Source organism: Channa argus, chromosome 8 (assembly GCF_033026475.1).
Source record: "Channa argus isolate prfri chromosome 8, Channa argus male v1.0, whole genome shotgun sequence".
Taxonomy (NCBI): domain Eukaryota; kingdom Metazoa; phylum Chordata; class Actinopteri; order Anabantiformes; family Channidae; genus Channa; species Channa argus.
Genome location: NC_090204.1, coordinates 8,893,888 through 8,914,730, shown reverse-complemented (window position 1 = coordinate 8,914,730; position 20,843 = coordinate 8,893,888). Strand labels below are relative to the sequence as shown.

Below are 20,843 nucleotides of genomic sequence, written 5' to 3'. Positions count from 1 at the left end.
ATGACAAGAAAACTTTCAGGGAGACATCTTTAAAAATACTTTTAAAAAAAATAGAATTACATCTCTCCAAAACAATAAGGACTCTAAACCGATGTGAAAAAACAGTATATATAAGAATAAAATTAGTAAAACAAAACAATTACAACAAACACGAGATACAGAGATTATAATGGATGTTTTATATATTTATACTAATTTATCAACGACTCAAACGCAATAAAATCTTTTAATAATGATATTGGGGGTAAAATCTTTGATACTTCTATAATTCACAAGAACACATACTGTACACAGTGATCAAGGTTTTAAGGTCTTCTATGTTGGTGCAAGGTGTCTTGCCAGCTAGAATAACTGCAGACACTGTAGGACAGAGAGCCCAGCTATCTCCCTGAGTAACTCTAAACAGAAATGTAAGTGCAGATATTCAGTACTGTCCCTTGGACAGATTTTAGGCCTATAAAAACTATAAAGTAAGGTATACTAAATCTTTTGAAACAGGCATATAACATTCTTGAATTTAACAAAGTATTGCACTTTATTACAATCTGCAAGTGTCTCCTTACCATGTCAGCTGATAGCTGACCTGGGTAATAGTTGGCTGTGTACTATTTGGTACATTATATTCTAAATAGCATTGTTTTGTTGTGCTGTTAACTGTGCTGGAGTGCTAATGAAAATCTTTACTGTACATGGCAACAAAGGCCCAACACACTTAAAACAATGGAAAAGACAATATTGCACAAGCACACCATGCTACTGTTCAGCGTACCCACAGAAAGATAACCAATACCCCGTCATACTATGTTACTGTGTGAGATGACATGATTTATAGTGAAAAGCACTGTCCCTGCAGTGCAATTCAGAACTGGCAATAAAGAGACATCCACTAAATAATGTAATTGTCTTAGAGCGATAAAGAAAAACCTCTTTAAAAGTCTGTTTTTGTTAGATTAAAACTATTCCTTTCGTGTAAACTCGACATTTGATCCCCTACTTTGTAGCTAAAGGTTTCATTTGGACACACCTCTATGTGTCTGCAGAGACTTGACTTCAGATAGATCTGTATCTATGTAGGACGTCCTGGACCTAAAGGCCTGAACTGTTCTCAAATGACAGAAAAGCACTCAGAGTGGACTTCTATAGGTTTGTGTAGCTCCAGCCTTTCAGCTTGCTTTTCCTTCTATCAAGTTTGATAAGCAAAATAAAATATAGCTTAGTTACAACTGGCCACCAATAGATTTAACAACCAATGCTATATATTTTATGAATACTAACTCAGGGGGGTAGCTGATGGCTCTGTGCTATATAGTGTTTGAGTAGGGTGAGGTAGTAAGGGAGTGGGGAATAAGGAATAGCAGATTCTCCAGAGAACACCTTATCTGCTCAATCCCAAGAGTTGGTGCAGATGCTAATTCACCTCTAAGTGATGTCTAAGGGGCTAAAATAACATCATCAACCACCTATCCACTCATATCCTTTTGCCTAGCAGTATATGGAGCAATATAATTAATGTCACATTACAACTTCAAACATTGTTTTCTTTAATGCTAAAGTCTTACGACCTGGGGACAGTGCTGGGGATAGTACACCTCTGTAGAGGGGAACTAAGGTGTGACAGGTCCAGTTGCTCCTAAATGATAACCCCATAGGTACTGACTGCCCAGAATCTTGTTCATGTGACCTTTCTGCAATTGAAGCATATTGCAAAGATTTGTTACATGTTTTAACACAACTTTCATAGATGGCACTCTGAGTGCAAACCCGTAAAATCTTGTGCCAGGAGTTGTGACAAGGACTCATAAGTGTTACTTATCTACTAGGTTAACAGAGCCCAGCATTTGGGCAGGCAATATCTGAGACCTGAGCACGAGCACATTAGCCTCATCCTCTTCACTTACAGTAATTCTGAATGAAAACTTCATCTTGGTGCTTAATGCCATATATAATATTGCAATACTCCTGTGATTATTTCACTCTCACTTTAAGTGGCATCTGCAAAGGAAAAAGGTATCAGGACTGAGGTCATTGATTGCAATAAAAAAAATAAAGCACTCATTTACATCTGTGTCTGAGGGTGTGTTAGTAAAACACCTACAAACATCAGTATTAAGTGCTATGTTTTGTGCTCTGAGTGCACATGTCTGGCAGCACACACTGCCAATGAGTCACACAGCTTTGAAAAAAACCCTGTTTGAGTTTGATCATGGTCCCTTTAAACAGTTTGTTCATATGTTTCACTGCAAAAGATGGGTGCTATCAAATGTCTTGGTTGAAACAATAAACTGTTACTAAACAGACAACAGGCACCATTACTGCCAAGCTCCACTAAGTGGGTGAGGATTTCAATATGTACATTCATTATCAAGCCTATGACTGTGCTCAACGGTTGAGGGAAAGGGGGTACATTCAACAATAGCTTACAGGAACTGAGAGAACTGCGAAATTCAATTGTATATTAGAAAGGATTTTACCTTCATGTGAGGTTTAAGGTCTTCTTGTAGAACAAAATGACATATAAATTATGTAGGCTACTCTTAAACTCCCTTAAAAAGAGGTAACATGCACTGAAAACCCAGCAACAGCTCCTGTAGTGTTACGCTGTAGCTGAAAGGACTGGCTTGCAGGGCAGTGTAAGCTACTCCACAGGGGTGGGAGTTCAGAGGTGAGAAGAGTGTGTCTAGTGTAGCATGTAGGATTGTCATTTGAGCTGCTGGTTGGTTTGCCTCAGCTGGTTGCCACATTGTTATCTCCCTCCATACACCTCAATATTTCTATTGGAATCATGTTATTTAGCTAAACAGTGTTAGCCCTCTGTGGAGTCTGGGAAGCTGATTTCACTGCCAAAAACCTCCCTATAGAGAGGAGGAAATGTATACGCTGTCTCAGGATGAACCAAATGGAAAAATTCCAGTTTGTCAATGTGAAGGTTGCAAATTGACTTCATTACAGGAAGCTTGGACACCATCTAGAAGAGACACACAAAAAGGGACACACATTAAGAAATACCACAGTTTAGCAAATCATCATTTTAGCTGTGTTCACCAAACTTGCACAACAGTGCAGCAGGATTAGTACCTTAGCTAGTTTCTCTTCCGATGCCCCTCCTTTTTGTAAGCAGCGCTGAAGAGCCACATAGACTTTCTCTTGCAGCTTCTTTATCTTCTGAACATCTGTGAGGCAGGGTCGGTCTACAGGAAATGATAGTGGCAAGATGATGTTATTAGTTTTGGCAATGAGATTTGTTAAATTATCTTATAATATATCATCTTTATATAGTTACAAATTTATGAACCAATTTAAAAGTGTAGGAATCGTGTTTCACAATTGCTGATTTCCCTAACTTCCCTTTTAGCAGGTGTGTGCGGATTTCAACCCTCGAGATAAGAGCTTTAAATACTGCAAATGTCTATAATATTACAACACTTACTGTATATATTTATTTCACCAATTTAGTTTCAGTGTAAATAACAAAGTGAATTTCCATGTCTGATGCAGAACATCTTACAGAGGAATATTACCTGGTGAGAGCAGCACAGCAGCAGTGAAGAGAGCGATCTCTTCATCAGACATCTGTATACGGCTCAGGTTCTTAGCTAAGTCAAACACAGCATTCACAAGGTCCTCACAGCCTAGGGAGAAGAAGGAAATTAGTCACCATTAAAACAGAAACTTACTGATGGTGATGATTTTAACATAGATGAAACACACAGAAATCTGACAGAATAGCAGATAAAATCCCCTGCTCAGTCTTTCATCATGTGTTAGTAAACACTGAAACATTATCTCCAGATGTTAAAGAGAGAGATAACAGTTGTCCTGACTCACCAAGTGCTTTGAAAAGCTGAGCAGTGGCAAACTTTCCATCAAAGAGCAAAGTGTTATTGATGGGGTTATATGCCCGACACATACGGATCAGAAGAACATCCATGCAGCCTGTAAACATACACAAAAAGGGGGGAAAAAATTCAAAACAAAAGCTTAGCAGCAAGGTCACATTCAAATAACTTTTGGGCTGAAGAACCTCTATATTCAATAGGAAAATATAATCTAACCCTCATCTACGATTAATAGGTTTGCATTTGACCTGGATATTGCAGGCAGCTAGCCAAAACTACATGAAACAGAACTAGGTGGAGTATTTTGCAAAATAGTGAAGTGAAAACAGTGGCTGGTAATCAATCATCAGTTATCATTTTCTGTCACTCAAACGTCAGGTGTAGCAGATCTCCTATGGGTGTGGGTTTCTAAGCATCTAATTAAGTCTATTTCAGTGCCTTGATAGAAAGAACTATTTGTGAGCACCTTTGTTTCCTTCATCTTCAAATAATGAGGAAGTAAAATATCTTTGCTGTCTCTCAAAGCTATAAATCTAATGTATTGACTCTGCTGCTGACTGATTGTTTTGGCTCTCACGGAACTTTATGCAAATTCCAATGCATATGATATACAGGTCATGTGTTGAGTATCATAATCAGACAAGTTGCGTGACTAAAACCAGACTACCCACAATTAACAAACAGAACAACTATGTGCCTTTTCAAGTCACTCTGCATACATGTAAAATTTGAACTCTGATGTTAACCTCCACTTAATATAATGTACATATGACAACAGCTGTCTTTGTCGGAGCAAAGGGCTAAGAACAAAGTAATAAACGTAAACACATTAGCTTAGTTATCTTGCTAGAGGCACATTTTGTAGATTCAACCCGACTCCTTCTCCCACCCACTGACAGGATGTACACTGTGTCATGCACTGACCTGCTTTGAGTAGAATAATCTGATCGTTCTGACAGAGGTCCATGAAGCCGGAGATGCGTTTTGCAAACTCTACCACATACTGGATTGCATTGCTGATGTGAATGGCACATTGTTGCCACATCACCTCAGCTGACTGAAAGAAACAGCACAAGACAGAAAGCCTTTTGTGAGAGCCACAACACCTGGCATCAAACATTATTCTCTGGTGACTCTGGTGATTATCTGGTTGCGGTATCTGATTACTCCTAAACACATTATGACCTTACAGGATGGTTGATCAAATTTTCTGTATCTTTATTAGAAGTATGGCCTCCAATTTCCAAACTTGTCTACTAGTGCAACCTGACAGAATAAGGTATGGTAATAAGAAAGGAAGCTGTCTGTTTTGTTTGGAAACTTTTCTCCATATTTTTTACTATTGATATTTATGTAAGGTTAAAAACGTGAAACAATTGTCTCTATACGCTGCATAACAGGGCAATGTTTGTAATTGTGGCAGTAATTAGATTTTACATTAAACAAATTTCAAACATCCAAGGTTTCAGATTTTATAGGTCTCAATTCTTAAAATGTTAATAAATGGCCTCTACGGTCATATGTTGGTGGTTATTAAATGTCCCAAATACCTTAGTCTGGTATGAGCGTGTCTCCTCAGGGCTATACAAGGTCCATGCCATTCTATTCAACTCCTCTGTGCTGTACTGACTTGTCTCAATATGGGACTTCACCACACTCTGAGTTACACACTCTAAACAAAGACAAACATTTGACAGTTCTCTTAAAACATAGCTTTCTTTTATGAAAAGCACACTAAATGCAAGAGTGTTGTTATATTTCAAAATATTTCAGTTTTTACTAGGTGCATTCTGACCTATCTCAAGCAGGGAGCAGCCATCGGGGAGGGGGTTGAGGATAGCATGTGAGAAGAGTCCAGATTCGTGCAAAAGCTGGTACTCGTGCTTGAAGTTGTGGTTGCTGTCTACAAAGTCCAAGTTGGTCTGTTCTGGTGAACTCTGAGAGGACGAGCTGCTGCCTGCAGTGCTGCCGAGCATGCCCAGGTTACAGTAATCAGCCCCATCTTCTGGGGTGAGTGGCAGGTCAAAGAGGAGGCCTTCTGGCAGCACGGTGATGTCTTCCAGATCGCTGAGCGCTGTGTTGGAACCTCTTCTGTAGGTGCAGCCATGGTCAGCCATGTCACTGTCCACCTCATGGACATCGCCCCCCCCACACTCCTGAGACTGCTGGTGCTTCTTGACCTCGGCATACAGGCTGTCGCGCTGCTTTTTCGACATTCGGCCAAACTTTACCGCTGTAACAGACAGTTGTAAAAACAAAAATTAATAATTCAAGAGGGTATGGTTTAAGTGATAACATTACTCATGTACTGTGATAAGCAAAGAGATGAAACTGAGTCAATTACATCTAGATTAAGTATTTAAACTCACCATCACGGCTCATGCCGAGACGAAGACACTTCTGTAGCCTGCAGTGCTGACAGCGGTTACGGTTGGTTCGGTCAATTAGACAGTTTCTCTGTCTTGAGCAGGAGTACATGGCATTGTTCTGCTTACTGCGTCGAAAAAAACCCTGCAGATACAAGACAGATAACATGAAATAGTGGAAAACAATGTGATCAGCTATTTGCTTGTTGTAAATATAAACACACAGTCACTTTATCACTGTAACAATCTGGAGAAGATTTAATAAGTTACCTTGCAGCCTTCACATGTGATGACACCATAGTGAATCCCTGATGACTTATCCCCACAAATCTTACAAGGAATCACCTGTATTTGAGCTGGAGAGAAAGATGCAGGATTAAAAAAAATTGTAAAATACACGGTAATAGATACAAATGGATTAAACTCAAAACGTACAACTGTTTTACACAGTGTACTTAGCTAGGTGGTAAGAAATAGACACGAATAATATGCTATTTGCTATCATTGCATAATGACTCTGATAACACACAAAACAAATGTTAAAACTCATTTCTCAAGGAAAAATGCAAACATTATCCTGCTCCTGGTTTGGCTCCTTGCCCCGTATGCAATCGCCCGCAATGTTACCATTTACAAAAAACAAAAAAACAACAGCAAAAAGACACATTTGGCCACTTTCCAGAAGCGGTGCATTATAGTGATATTTATGCGCTGCTTGCAGGAACATTCAACATTTGCTTTTTAGGCCTATCATGCTGACTTCTTTATTGCCAATAAAACACCTGGGCCATATGAATTGAAGTGGGCAGTGTATATCAAAACAATATTTATTTTAGACAGCTTTTGTTCACTCAAATTGGACATAGATGAGACAATCATCATGTTGCACAAAAATATGCTGATTAAAAAATTTGAAATGCAGAAAAGAGACAGATTTGTAATAATATGAAATGATTCAACTGCCTGTTCTTTTCATTATGTTCTTCTAAGTAACTGGGCCTACTAAGCCCATAATAGACACCTCAACTGCTTTAACTGAGGCCTGGGGTTATAAAGTTTCACGGCTGTCCCTCTCTCTCTCTGCCACTCATCTTTCAGGATGAACAAAATTTTAGAAGGTTAACAAAGAGCACACTGCTGTGCTAAATTCTGTAAGACCTACAATTGTAACCCACAAAACGACTAAAACTGACCGTTGCTGTGTAGAATGTGTACAAGATTTGATTTGGCTTGGGCCAAAAACAGCCCCTAAATCACTTTTGTTGGGTCACACAGGGTATTAGGAAACCTATAAAGCAGCAAAGGCTTTAAATAGCCTTCACAGCTCTCCAGCAAATTGCTGTTTTCTAAAGGCTCTTTCATAAACTACTCACAACCAACTAATCACATGAGTCAGGGTGCGTGGGGGTTGAAATGCGTCACACACTGAGGTGAAGAGAAAGAGGTTAGTAGCTGGCATTATCGCGAAAATTATGACTTACAAACACTTAGAGCACTGCAGATACAATATTTGAGTGTCATGGTTGGGGATATAAATAAATAAATTAATAAATGAAGGGCATTGGGAAAAATCCCTTTCTCTGTTTCTCCCTTTTTCATTCCCCCTTTAGAGCCTCACCCCCACCCTTCACAGGGTTATATAACTGACGTCTGGCCGCATTCCACGAACACACTCATTCAAAGGTGGTTGTCCTGGCAACGGTATGCCGATCCTTCCTCTCCTTCTAGGCTCCAATTGGCTGCTGAGAGAGAGGATTTGCCTGTGACTTGCCACCTCACCTGCCAGTCAGCTGAGCAGCACAGTCAGGCCCGGAGAGCAGGAGCTGCTCCACTGACACAGTTTTCAACCTTAGCAAAGGGGGTGCGCTAGTGGCAACCTCATTAGAAAAACAATGTGTTTTTTTGCAAGATTTAAGTTGGAACCCAATTTGACTCAGTCTTTAAGTAAAGGTAGTGTAGGGAGTTGAAGACTTGTTATGATTTGGAAGACATAGGGTTTGATTACTTAGAGATGAATGACTGACAGGGTCAAACCTCCCCACTGGAAGTCTCCTAGACATGGACTGGAAATATTTCTAAAAACATGTAGTACAGTAAGCTGGGGCAAGGGGAACAGATGTAGCTAATAGTAGCTCTCCACTTGTTGCAGCATGTCAAGAATTGAGTGAAATTTCAGCTGTGTTTGAGATAGACCATAAAGCTATTTTTACCCTGGTGCAGTTGCCTGCTCAGCGATTCCTTCTACTGGGGTCTTTAAGCAAATAAAGGTTGTACAATTCACAACATAGGACTTATTGTCCTATCAACAATGTGTGTCCCAGTTATTGCACTGTTTTCAGACAGCTAAAACACTCTGGTCTGCGCTTTTTGTATACCGTACAGTGTTGCTGCATAGATTGGAACAACACTAGCCTTATTTTCATTGCTTTCCATGAATCTGTGATCTAAGAAAAAGGATACCACCACTTATGCTTGTTTCAATACTTGTAACATCTGTACAAGTATTATATTTAAACAAAACAAATTCTACATTTTAGACAAAATCATAATTCTTGAAACTTTTTTTTAATCTGTTTACATCTATAGTCACTTTAAGCACCTTTAAAATCAAAAAAGTAAATTCTGCATCAGTCAGTGTGTCAGTGTTCATGATGGCCAGCACTTTTCTTCATCAGTGCTGTAAATCCACAGCTAGGGAGACTTTGCTCTCTCTTCCCAGCTAATCAGACAGAGTCCAAGGTCCTATTTACCTTGCACTTTACATTTACCTGACATACTGTATACTTAACCTTCATTTTAGTGGGCATCTGGGGCATGTGTGGGAGGAATAAAGAACAGAGAATGGCTTGCATAGTCAAGTTGAAAGTTTTTTAATTAACTATACAGCCGTGTCCTCTGTTTGTCATTCTCACCTGTCATCCGTTTTCTGTAGAGCTATATGTCAAAAGTAACGACTGAGTTGTCTTTATTTCTTTCCCCATTGGCTTACCTAGAAAATGTAGATAATATAAATATGTCTTGACACTATCCTCAAACTTGTTAAAAATGCACTTGATGTTTAATTACTCACACTATGCAATAGTGGTGGAATGAGAGGTATTAGTATCCATTGCAGAGACATGTGTCATGCATATCTTTTAACTGTGGCAACTAAATAGTTTTAGTGTCGTACAGTGACACTGAGCCACTGTATTAGAATTTCTGAATTACAAGAAATTATTTAGCCAAACACAGGGATAAGTCTTAAGTTAAATAAATGTTTACAGCTTTTAACTAGAAGCCAGCAATGTTACAGTGTAGACATGGCATAAAAAGTGGCAAATAAGAGACACACATCATATAAAATACAGAAATTTTACAAAAAACAACATAACATTTATGGGATATTTTGATAATTATTTTCTTTCACAACATTTTCCTGAAATGCTTTACAGTATGTAAATTTCCAGATAGGTGTTTAGCAGTATAGCTGTCAGCCAAACCAGTTGGACTTTCACTTTCAGTAATTTATATTTGAATTTCTTAATCTTTCTTTGTCTTGCATAAATTGTGTTTTATACTATAGATTATCCCACAATTAAAAATAAACTAAATTATATCTTGACCAAAAAAAAAAAAAAAAAACTCTCACAAATCCTGTAAATTGGGTTCACTATTCCACATGCACCCAACACTGTGTCAGGAATCCAGGCCTCACACTGCACATAATAAGCCCTCCCCATTCACCAGAAAAACCCAAAACCTCTCCACCACAAGTAAAACCGGACTGAGGAACTCGGTTCACAGTCTGCTCCAAACCACAAGAAGTTATGCAGCAGAACTTGAATTAAAATTATTTTATCAAATAAATTATGTCACTTTATGTCAATTATCCTCAGCACCGATTGGTAAACAGAAACAGCCTATCAAAACGACATGAGCTTTTTGTGTGATTTATTGTGTTGTAAAGGGAACTAAGGTATAAAAAGGCATTTATCTATGTTTGCTTCTTTGCGTACTTACACAAAGGCTAGGTGAAGAATTAAAACCTTAGATGCGGAGAAGGGAATATTAGCAAGCAGTTGTCAGAGAAAAAGGACACCTTGACACATACTGTAGATCACTGTGTCCCCAAGGCAGCAACGCTGCTCAACCGATAGTGGCTTTGAACCAGCAGTGTTAGAGAGAGAGTGAGAGGTAGAGAGTTACCTTTCCTCTTTACTGCTACTGTACCTTTGATCCTGGAGTACCTGAACTCCAACTTGCAAAGCTTCAGCTCTGCAAGCTACTGTATGTGCACTGCGAGTAATGTAAAGACGATTGCCTATTTGAAGGGAATGCATCACACCTGTCTAACCTGCTAAAGCAACAATTTTTATTTGAATATCCCGGAAAAATAACAAGCACAAAAGTGTTGTTACTTACCAAACAATACAGTTTACTTTTACAAAATCTGATTGATAAGTTTTATTTGACTTGACTGACATACATTGTGGTAGATGTAAGTAACCTTAGCTGATAGAGGAAACTGAGCTTAACTGGGCCCCGCTGTGCTTCATGGTTAAATGTGGGCTTGCTGTGCCCATATCCTGCTTGTGACAGTCCTGCAAAGCTCAAATCAAATGATTCTAAATATAACAACATACGTCACACATATGAAAAGATGTTTCCACATCTCATAATTTGTCATAGTACTATACAAAAAGTAATGTTTTTGTGAATGGAACTATTGAGCGGCCAACCATCTTTGCAAAATGCATTAGTTGCATCCCCTCCAGTATCCCAAAGAGAAAGAGCGTTCCCTGACAACTTTTAAATGATCAATATTTTTCTTAATTAATTATACTACATATCATGCACCTTCACTCCCACACCCATACTTGCTGTAATGCTCAATGACAGAACTAGGTCAATGGAGCGCCTCTGTCTCTGTCTCTAACCCCGTCCTCCTCACCCTGACCGCCATACTGCTGATGCTGAAAACAAAAACACGCTGGCAGATGAACACCAACAGTAAAACTGAAGACACTCGTCATTGCTTTAAAGCACATGAAATCATTAACCTTTTAAAGAAAAGAACAGGGCTAGAATGCAAACACTAGAACTATAGAAGTAACCAGTTACAGTAAAAGAAGTTACAGTAAAACAAACAGTCGGAAAAAAATCTAACAAAAAATAAATAAATCCACAAAAAAGTCCTTGCCAACAGATTTCGTGTGGTTCGTCAGCCTCTGAATCCCTCCGCTCCCCCTCCCTCCCCCCTCTCTCTTACATAACTATAGTCTCTCATTGGAGAAATAAGCAGCCTAACAACTGTCGCAACCTATTATTGTTGTCACAAGTGAAAATCTAGAAATGTTTTACATGCAAATGACTAACCATCCACGTTTAGTCATTTATATAGAAAAGGGTGCAGATCTGTGCTATACTTGTTATAATCCACTTTAAAATATTATATGGCGTGACCATTAGGTGTAAAAACAAGATGTGAAAGATGTGGCCCAGATGTGAAATACTTGTAATGTACATTTACAAAAACCTAAGAACTGATTTTGATTGTCCCGTGGTTTGCAATCTGTGGTTTAATCTAGTGCCTGCAATCTACGCACTTCGGACTCACAGCAGCGGCTTCATGTGACTAAGAAGTTGTTGTTTTTTGTTTTTGTTTTTGTTTTTTTATCCAATAACAACATGCCCGGTTGTCAAAAACGCATTGCAACAAATCTTCCAACGCTCCCAAACTCACCTCTCATCTCGGCGGTGAAATCTAACCGACTCTTCGAGTCATAAAACTCCCGGTGGAAATGAAGCCGAGGGGCACTGAGGGCAGCGCGAAGTGGTTCGCTCCCAACCGGAGCAGCTGAAAACTCTCACAGCAGCAAATCCTCATATGGGTTTTCTTAATGTTCTTCCTTCGCGTCGACCTTAAGCATACATGAAAAGTGAAGTATTGCTTCAGTGAGAGACTGTCCGCCCGCTCCGCGCAGCCTCAGAGATGCTGATGTGATACACCCCCTGAAAGTAATAACGCAGCAGCTCCTGAGCGCCCAGCTTTTTCCTGCTCTGCGGCTCGATCTAACCTACTTTCGGCGCGTGGACTACACATGATCCTCACGTCGCGGACCGCCCGCCTCGTGCCCCGTGAGCCAACGCGCGCCCCCTCCTCGCGCGCTTTAAGGAGGCTCTCGCGTGCGTGGGAAAGTGTGGCAGTGTGTCAGTTCAGACTGACAGTCACACAGCGTGGGAACCTGTATTTAGTTTTATTTCCACTACAAAGATGCTTTATTTTTATTCTTCTCTGCTTTCTATTGAAAATAAAAGGTGATTATGTTTTGGTTATTTCAAAATATCTTTATGGAACCCGTAATACAATGACCACACTTAGACTATTGGAGTGGAGCTTTATAATCAGGGTTCTACTAATGTTTTGACATATTTTCATACACTATAAACACCAGAAAAATAGACAGTTCTGGCATCCTGGCCGCATAAGTAAGCTTAGATTTATCCTTTTATTTTTAAGTTTATTCGCAGTTCCACTCAGTAATAACAAGGCTGGTGAAAACACTGTTTGATATGAATCATAGGAAATAAACAGGGTGTTTGCTGAGGAAAGATTTCAGATTCTAGTATCTGAAACCAGATTAGGCTCAATGATATGAATTTTAACCAGTGAAGGAAACTAAAAAGCTTTGTGATAACGTGATGTTTTATAAAATAGTCAGGACAATGGAAACCATATGCTATAACCCAAAACAGAGGGAAACATGTTATAGTTGGAGCAAAACAGCTGATTATTTCACCTAAGGTTGTTTCAGTGTTACTGTGTCCCACCGCTGTTTTAAGAGACATGCGTCTTTCATTAGTAATTCTGAAACATAAAAACTTTGGGCTCACAGGTCTGCTAGAATTAAGACAAAGTATATTATTCTACAGATAAACAATTAGGCACTATCTATTACAAAATAGAGAGCAGGAAATGTCATGATACCTATTTGGCCACACCTATTATTCCTTTTGGTTAAATGGCACATTGAACATTACTATCACTGGATTAACAGCACTGTCTGTGAACGAGGACTGAAGTGGGGTCATGAGCTGTTGTGCTGGGTTGTGCTTTATGATTTATTTTCTGAAATATTGTAAGATAACTGAAACAGAATGCTTAATTGATCCCAGTGTTCAATCAATTTCTTCTATCTAGGGAAGAAACAGTAGATACTTTCTTTTCCTCTATTTTGTCATTTTTCTCTTTTAAATTTAATTTACCATTGCCTATGTGTTTTATGTATGTTTTAATCTTTAATTCGTTTTTGGTCTTTATTTGTGTGCATTATTGCATTAGTCTGACTGACTTTTATGTCCCATTGCCCTCATGTTTTTTATATGCATTTTCTCCTATGTGCAATATTACCTCTAATATAAAGCCCTCTAAGGTAAAGCCTAAAAGTTGCTATATAAATACATTTTGATTGATTGATTGATTAATTGTCTGATCAATTGGCAAACTCTTGTGGCAAAAACCAAAACAATCAAGAACAGTGCAGATGAAAATATTTGATTTGCAAGTCTGTGCTTACTGACCAATGTATCATGTAACTTAGGCACAGTTATGAAATGAGGAGAAGAGAGAGATTATGGTAAGTAGGTTAGTGGAGCAACAGAGGTTTCACACCCCTCCCTCTCTTGCCTTTCTGGTTTGCATGAGTGGTGAATCTCCCCTTGGCTTTTTCCACTAAATGCTTTTGTCCTGACTCACTTCTATATGACATCTCTTCCTTCTACATATATTATCTCAGTACCACCTTGTTTTATTGTTCATCTTTCTGCTTGAGCACACATATGGCATCTTTTATCTCTATTTTTCTAAGGGTTCTGCCCATATAAAAAAAAAAGAACATAAATGTAAATCAACACTGTATCGCTTTTCCTCATTGTACAATACTGGGAAAAGCCCACTAGTGTTTTGTTTTAATATATTCTATGGCTGTAAACTTCCTGTTCCTCTCATTTATGTGCTTTTATCAGTCTCATGATTTCCTTCCTGATCTTCATCTACCGTCTTTCTCGGGCTATATTATGTCTCTCAGTGTGTCCCTCTGCCGCCACAAAGCAGCCACACATCCATCCGGTGTTCGCCGGCAACGTCACTGACCTCCTGACCCTGAATCTTATGTAACCATGGCAATACCCAAATTAGAACATGGAGCATGGAAAGAAGGAGGCGCCTAGAGTTTCACATACATGTACAGGCACGTAGCTCCCAAACAGCTTTGCAGATTAAGTCAGATGGAATAAACACACTTCTAGTGGGTGTATGCGTGCCTGAGTGTGTGTGTGTGTGTGTGTGTGTGTGTGTGTGTGTTTACACTGTTTGTGTTGGGCTAAATAGACATAAGTATAAGAAGAAATCAAATATTTCCACACCACTAAAAAAGAGGTACCTAAGGTGAAAATAATCACATTGTCAGAAGTTATTTGTGCATCTTCAAAGTGCGGCACATGAACGCATTGACAATGTAATAGCTCAAACAGGCCTCTGCCTCACGGTGCATAAAGCCCAGTATACTGAGAGGATTATTTTAGGATCCAGGCTCTGGCTTCCATAATCCTCTCTTCTCTCCTCGCTCTCATCCTGCTAAACCCTCTCCCTTCTCCCCTTTCAAATGCCCACTAATCTCTCTCACTTGGACTCTCTGTGTAGCTGTAATCTGGTTTGTGCCTATCACCTGCACCGGGTTCACATCAATAGTTTGGTGTGCCAAAATAAAGGGCGCCTCTTCCTTTTCCTCCTGTTGTACTTGTCATAATCATTCCCATCTCCCTCCCGGTCTGAGGAAACCCTGACTTGTGTTGGACTGGTTCTCAGAGGCCACTAGTGTTGTATATATATTCACAGGGAATTCAGAATTATTGTTTGTCTCTAAAGTTAAAAGTTTGTAATGAATCATCTTAATAGCAACTGAGCAAACTTGCTTTCCCAGTAAGGAGATTGTGATACAGCTGCATGCTTCATGAGGTTTTTACATTGTATTTTTAATGTCTCTATACACCCAAGTTCTACTGGCAATGTCTGGAGGCAAAAGGAGATATCCAATAACAGGACATGTCATTGAAACCAGTATAAGTCAGTGGTGGATGCAATTTTGTTTGCTACCATGTATAAACAGCTGACCACAACACAGCACCAACAGGGATTCTACAGCCATGCTCACAGTGATAATGCTAACATGCTTAAGTTTAGCAGGTATGACGTTCATTGTGTTCTCCATCGTAGCTTAGTGTGTCTGCATGCTAACATTAGCTTATTATTAAATTCATGAATATCAACACAAAATTACATGATTTAAATCCACTTGATACTTGCTGAGATATTTCAGTCTAGACTAAAGTGCTCATGAAAAGGTGAACTGTACTTCTAATGAGCTAAATAAACAAACAAGAAGTAAACAGGAGTACCCTTCAGATCTTTTTTGACAGGGTATTTGTCCTTCTTCAGCAGCTGTTGACACCAGAGATGGCTGAATTCATTACCCTCAGGTACACATTAGCTTCACATCCTGTCACAAGAAGTCATGCTGTTTGTTTAGTCTTGACAGGCAATATTTAAAGGATAGGCATCCAATTAAACATGACATTTACCATGGTGTATCTGTCCACACTCTTTCCACACACATCGCTTGTCCTCTTGTCTGTCGATATTGCTCTGCTTCCATCTTGATTATATGGCATCTGACAGTCCTGACATGAAGGAGGGACCACAGGCATTTTCAGAGGTGTGACTGAGGGTTGATAAGGATAGAGGCATAAACATCAGTTTAGACAGCCTGATAGATAATACTAGGATTCCAAAGAGATTATGGCAGAGATTATGTCTGTGAAATAAAAATGGAGTCTTAAAGGAATATTAAATAAAACTGGATCAGGACCAGGGGTAACAGCCTTGTGGAACTCATTTATCTTCTCAAGAAGAGAGGATTAGATCCTTCATTCAATGTGAGGTAAAAATACTGCTAAATCTTCTTTATTGTTGACTTCAAATTGATTATGAGTAAGTCCCTTCATTTCCACTGTCATCTTTGAATAATCAGGCTGTTTTGTCACAGCAAAGAGACAAAAATAAAGCATTTGTGTTAGTTCATTACCTCATACTGTATGTCATTACTCCCATCTGCTGTTGTTCTCCTCACCCGTCACTTCGTTGCTAATTGGGTGCTAATCCCCTCTACATTTCAATGGTTACAACACATGTTGTCAGAGCAATGTCATTATTCAATTTTCTGCCCACCAATATGATTGACTTAATGTGTTGTTTAAGAGGGGAAAAGTAGGGTTTGTCAACATTCTTAGAGTTCTGCACATGCTATTCTGTGTGTTCAAGTATGAGGAAAACACACTCCATACATATCAAGTGATTTCTAATAAAGGGCTCAACAGCATTACACAATTATTTCTTAAACACAAATCCCAATCAGTATATGCATTGCTTCACATGCATTTACCCTACATATCCAGTTGACCAAAGCCAGCTTAAGGTTTCCTGGAAAGCAGAAAAAAATAGATGCCAAGCTCAGCAAAGCCTGATCAACAAAATCTAGAAAAATATGTCAGCATGGAAATTCATTGCCGAAGCCAGTCTGCTTCTTACTCTGGAAAATTGTTAAACATAACAGCATATGTTGCGTGGTTTCAAGACTACTTTAGCGTGTTATTTTATTACTGTCCATAATAATTTCATAATAATTTCATATCAGCACATGATGAAAACTAACGAGAGCAACAAATGATCTGAGAGAGAAAAAAGACATCAGCTGAAGAGACACAGCTGTGCACAGAGAACGACAATAAGGTAAAACAGAGAGAAAGACAAAGAGGAAGCCAACAAGCTGAGGATAATACTGAAAGGAGATCTGTTCTTTCCAACAGTTGCTTCCATGACAACAGCCTTGCCGGGCCCATGAACCCATGGTTTGTCTGTAATGAATCATCTGCCCTGGAGGTGAAGTAACACTCGCAAATGCACACATATGTGCGAAGACTCACACACAGGCGTGTGGCAAGACACACATACATATATTGGTACACACATAAACACACACAAAGACACACACTCACACACACATAGCAAGGTTTTCCTCTCATGCCAGATTGGCTTTCAGAGAACACCTGTTTACCTCTAACAGAGTGTAGTCTGGAAAAAACACATTCTACATCTTAGGGGTTTTCTTTCAACTGCTGCCAGTACAATGAAGAGGCAATGTATGTTCACCCATGAGAGCAGTATGTTGTATGTTTATGCATGCAAATATATGTGGCTCTTCATGTTGGCATGTACTTGTTAGTCACACTATGTCCCTGCAACACACACAGGGAAACATTTGTGTTTTTGTGAAAAAAAAAAAGGGATTCATTTGCTAATGACAGCTGCTCTGGCAATTAATTGTGTACAACTATAGTCAGTCACACCTTTCAACAAGGAGCTGAGGGAGCTCCTACAATTATTGACTGTTGAAATTATAATGACTGACGTGTTCAAATAATAGGAAAGTTTAAATCACACATGCTTGAATAATCTTAAATTTGTGACTGCTTTGTGTTTTTGGCATGTGGCAATCAGAGTGTTAACAAACCATCTTTTATTTAAGTGCCGACCTGGGGCCCCATCTTTGTCTCTCTTCAGTCCTGTGTGCAGAGGCATAAAGAATGGCTCTTTGTGCTAAATATGAATGTAATTACACCATCATCCATTTCCAAAATAAAAAGACAATATGTGAGCTAGATGTCCTGTCAAAAGATAATACCAAAGTTTTTGAAAAATTACTGCAGGCAACACAGTTATCATTGAATGCTGCAAAAAAATTGTAATTGCTAATATTTCAGTGCTCATTAAAGCCCCTTGAGTAGCTTCTTACTTAGAAAATGCAACAAACAAATAAACTCACATTGTTTTGATAACAAAAACGTATGAAAAACATCTGATAATTGATCATTTAAACTTCATACATTGTTTCTCCACACAACAGTGGCTTATTTTTATATTCAGGCTGATTACAAATACAAACTAAATTTTTAGAAAAGTTGGTAGGCCTTAAGGAAAATGAAATGCAATAATTTGCAAATCACATCACGCCTGAATTTGAGAAATAGCATACAGATAACATATCTAACACTAAGACTAAGAAATCTGAATAATGCTAAACCTCCCCACACCTTATAGAACATCTAGTTTCAGTATTTGATATGTTGTCATTTACAGTTAAAAATAGATTTCAGATGATTCACAAATCATGTCCTAACTTTTCTGAAGATGGAGCTGGCACATCAAAGTTTTCTGTTTCCCTTAAAATAAAAGCCTGTGTTTTACCAGGGGGGCCTTTTTGTAACATATTCAAAGTGTAAGTGTTCTAAACAAAAGCAGGATGGTAGATTTAAACATAATTTATTGCAGCTTTTTCTTCAATCACAAATTGTATCATACTGTATACAATTGTGTATACAATTATACCTATATAAAATGAGCATTTTTAGACATCACAAATAATCACTTAACTTCAGACGTAAGTCCTGCAGTAAGAGATTATCATTTAGTCCTCAAGGCTCACAGAAGGCTGTGTCCCAAATTTCTATTGTATCAGTAAATGGTGTATTAAGATGATCGTGATGTTGTATATGGGCCACTGCCATGCTGTTGAGGATTTACTTATCCCTGATGAATCAGCATGATAGGCCATGTGTTTCTGACCTAATTGCCAAAGCATGACCCATGTCTACATGAACCCACGAGCAGGCATGACCTGCATGCGCAAGCAAAATGAGACCCGAACACTGTCACACCCTAGTTGTTACCTTAGAACAATGTTACAGGCTGCATCTCAGCCTTTATGTTGTTGACACATAAGCTTTCCCTCCTCCCCTCCCTCCCACATGTTTCTTTTTACCATCTATTTCTCTCTGTTGTACTCTTGGCCTGAAACAGACATAGATAAAAACAAAAACAGAGCCAGTGCCAAGAAATAAAAAAAGACATAAGTCTGATAATATTTAATCATGATGTGCAGAGAAGCAAGTTTTACTTTCATTCTATCCTCCAGCTTTTCTTGTTCTGTCTTTTCACTGGTCTGATGGCCTACTTCTTCTAATCATCCATCAGTTCCTCATTTTTCCTCCATCCTCAAGCCCTGAGGCTTTCCGAGATCATGCCAGTAATACTTCATTCATCCTCATACCTTCCAGTAAGCATTATTAGACATCATACTTTATTGTTGTGCTAAGTTCAAAAAAGCCTCTCACCACTTAAAAAAAAGAACAGCATTTCAGAGACGTCAGGGGATATTTTAACAAACCAATTCTCCTTGAAGATCTTGGACAAACTAAATGAATCTATTAATCAGTATTTTTAGAATAAAATGCATAGTTTAAATCACTATTCACTCTCTGTTGTGCCTATTAGCTCTCCCTCTTTTATTTAGGAAAAAAAACAAACGCGTTGTCTCTCTAAGCTTCATAGGTACAGTAGATTGTTTTATTTACTTTCTCTGGTCAGTTTAAAACAGTCTCTTTTCCCAGCATGAGAAACATGTCTTTGTTTTTATATGTTCCCCCTCTACCCTCTCTGTGGTAATCAGAGTCATGCGGTGAGGATTGGTTTAAATGCCTGTGGCGAAACAACGACCCCTGGTGGTGAGAAGCGTGACGGCACCTCCAGAACCTTACATAATGAACACCGGCACAGCTGGAGGCCTCTTCAGAAGCTCAGTGATTACAACATAATAAAAGCATTATAATTTCATTCACATGTGTTTGGGAATTTGGGCATTAATATTCTCTCAAAGCAAGACTGAACACACAATTAAAGCAGTGTTATGGTGGAGATGGCCCAGTGCAGGGCTTTATAGATTGTTATGGTGCCTTCTGGCATAAAGAAAGGTGTCATTCGATTGCAGCAATTTGAGTTTGAAGCTTTTTTCTCGACTTCTCTCTCTCTTTTAGTTTCACAGCAGTGGACTAATGCCCACTATATAAGGGAGACCTAGAGCTGGGCTGGACGTGTTACTCCTGCACTTAGTCTCTTCCAAACATCTCATAGTCTCATACATCTCCAAACATTCAAAACATCTCATACAGCTATGTATCATACAGCTACATTTTGTATCTCCAGTAAACAACTCATTTTCAACCATGTTCAGTTATTCTTTATGTGGCTTTTGATATTCTTCCTAACTTCTACTGCAACTCAGTTTCATAAAGTGCTTTTTTCAATTTGTGAAATTATATATTGAAATCCATTACTGGTGACAGCACTAGGAATTATAAAAATATATACATAGTACAGCTGAATGTCAAATGCACAAATTGGATTAATGGAGGAATTTTGCCATGGGCTTAACATTGCCTCTTTATAAACCCCAAATAAATATTTAGAGACATCCCCATGAGCTTTAATTTAATCTCTGACCAGTGTCAATACACAGAGACATTAAATGAATTTTTTTTTCATGAGAGTTTCCCAGTTACTTGAGAAAAAGAAACTGTTTAATGCTGTAGCCTGCACAAACACTGTGAAGCTTACAAAACTCTGCTCTTGACATGAAAACCATCTGTTCCCATGCAACATAATGTGGGTCTGGTAACAGATAATGAGGCATCTTTTTCAATATATTTC

The 20,843-nt window shown here is 38.7% G+C and overlaps 1 protein-coding gene across 1 annotated transcript; it reads right to left on the bottom strand.

The window, feature by feature from the left end:
• Nucleotides 1–415: 415 nt before the first annotated feature.
• Nucleotides 416–12,288, bottom strand: rorca (RAR-related orphan receptor C a). Its single transcript, XM_067513717.1, has 10 exons — nt 11,928–12,288; nt 6,473–6,558; nt 6,206–6,347; nt 5,632–6,069; nt 5,387–5,508; nt 4,761–4,893; nt 3,826–3,933; nt 3,519–3,629; nt 3,076–3,188; nt 416–2,965 (listed from the first exon to the last, which is right to left on the bottom strand). Exons 1-10 carry the CDS (start codon nt 11,932–11,934, stop codon nt 2,804–2,806), a joined length of 1,422 nt encoding a protein of 473 aa, XP_067369818.1. The 5' UTR covers nt 11,935–12,288; the 3' UTR covers nt 416–2,803.
• Nucleotides 12,289–20,843: the final 8,555 nt, after the last annotated feature.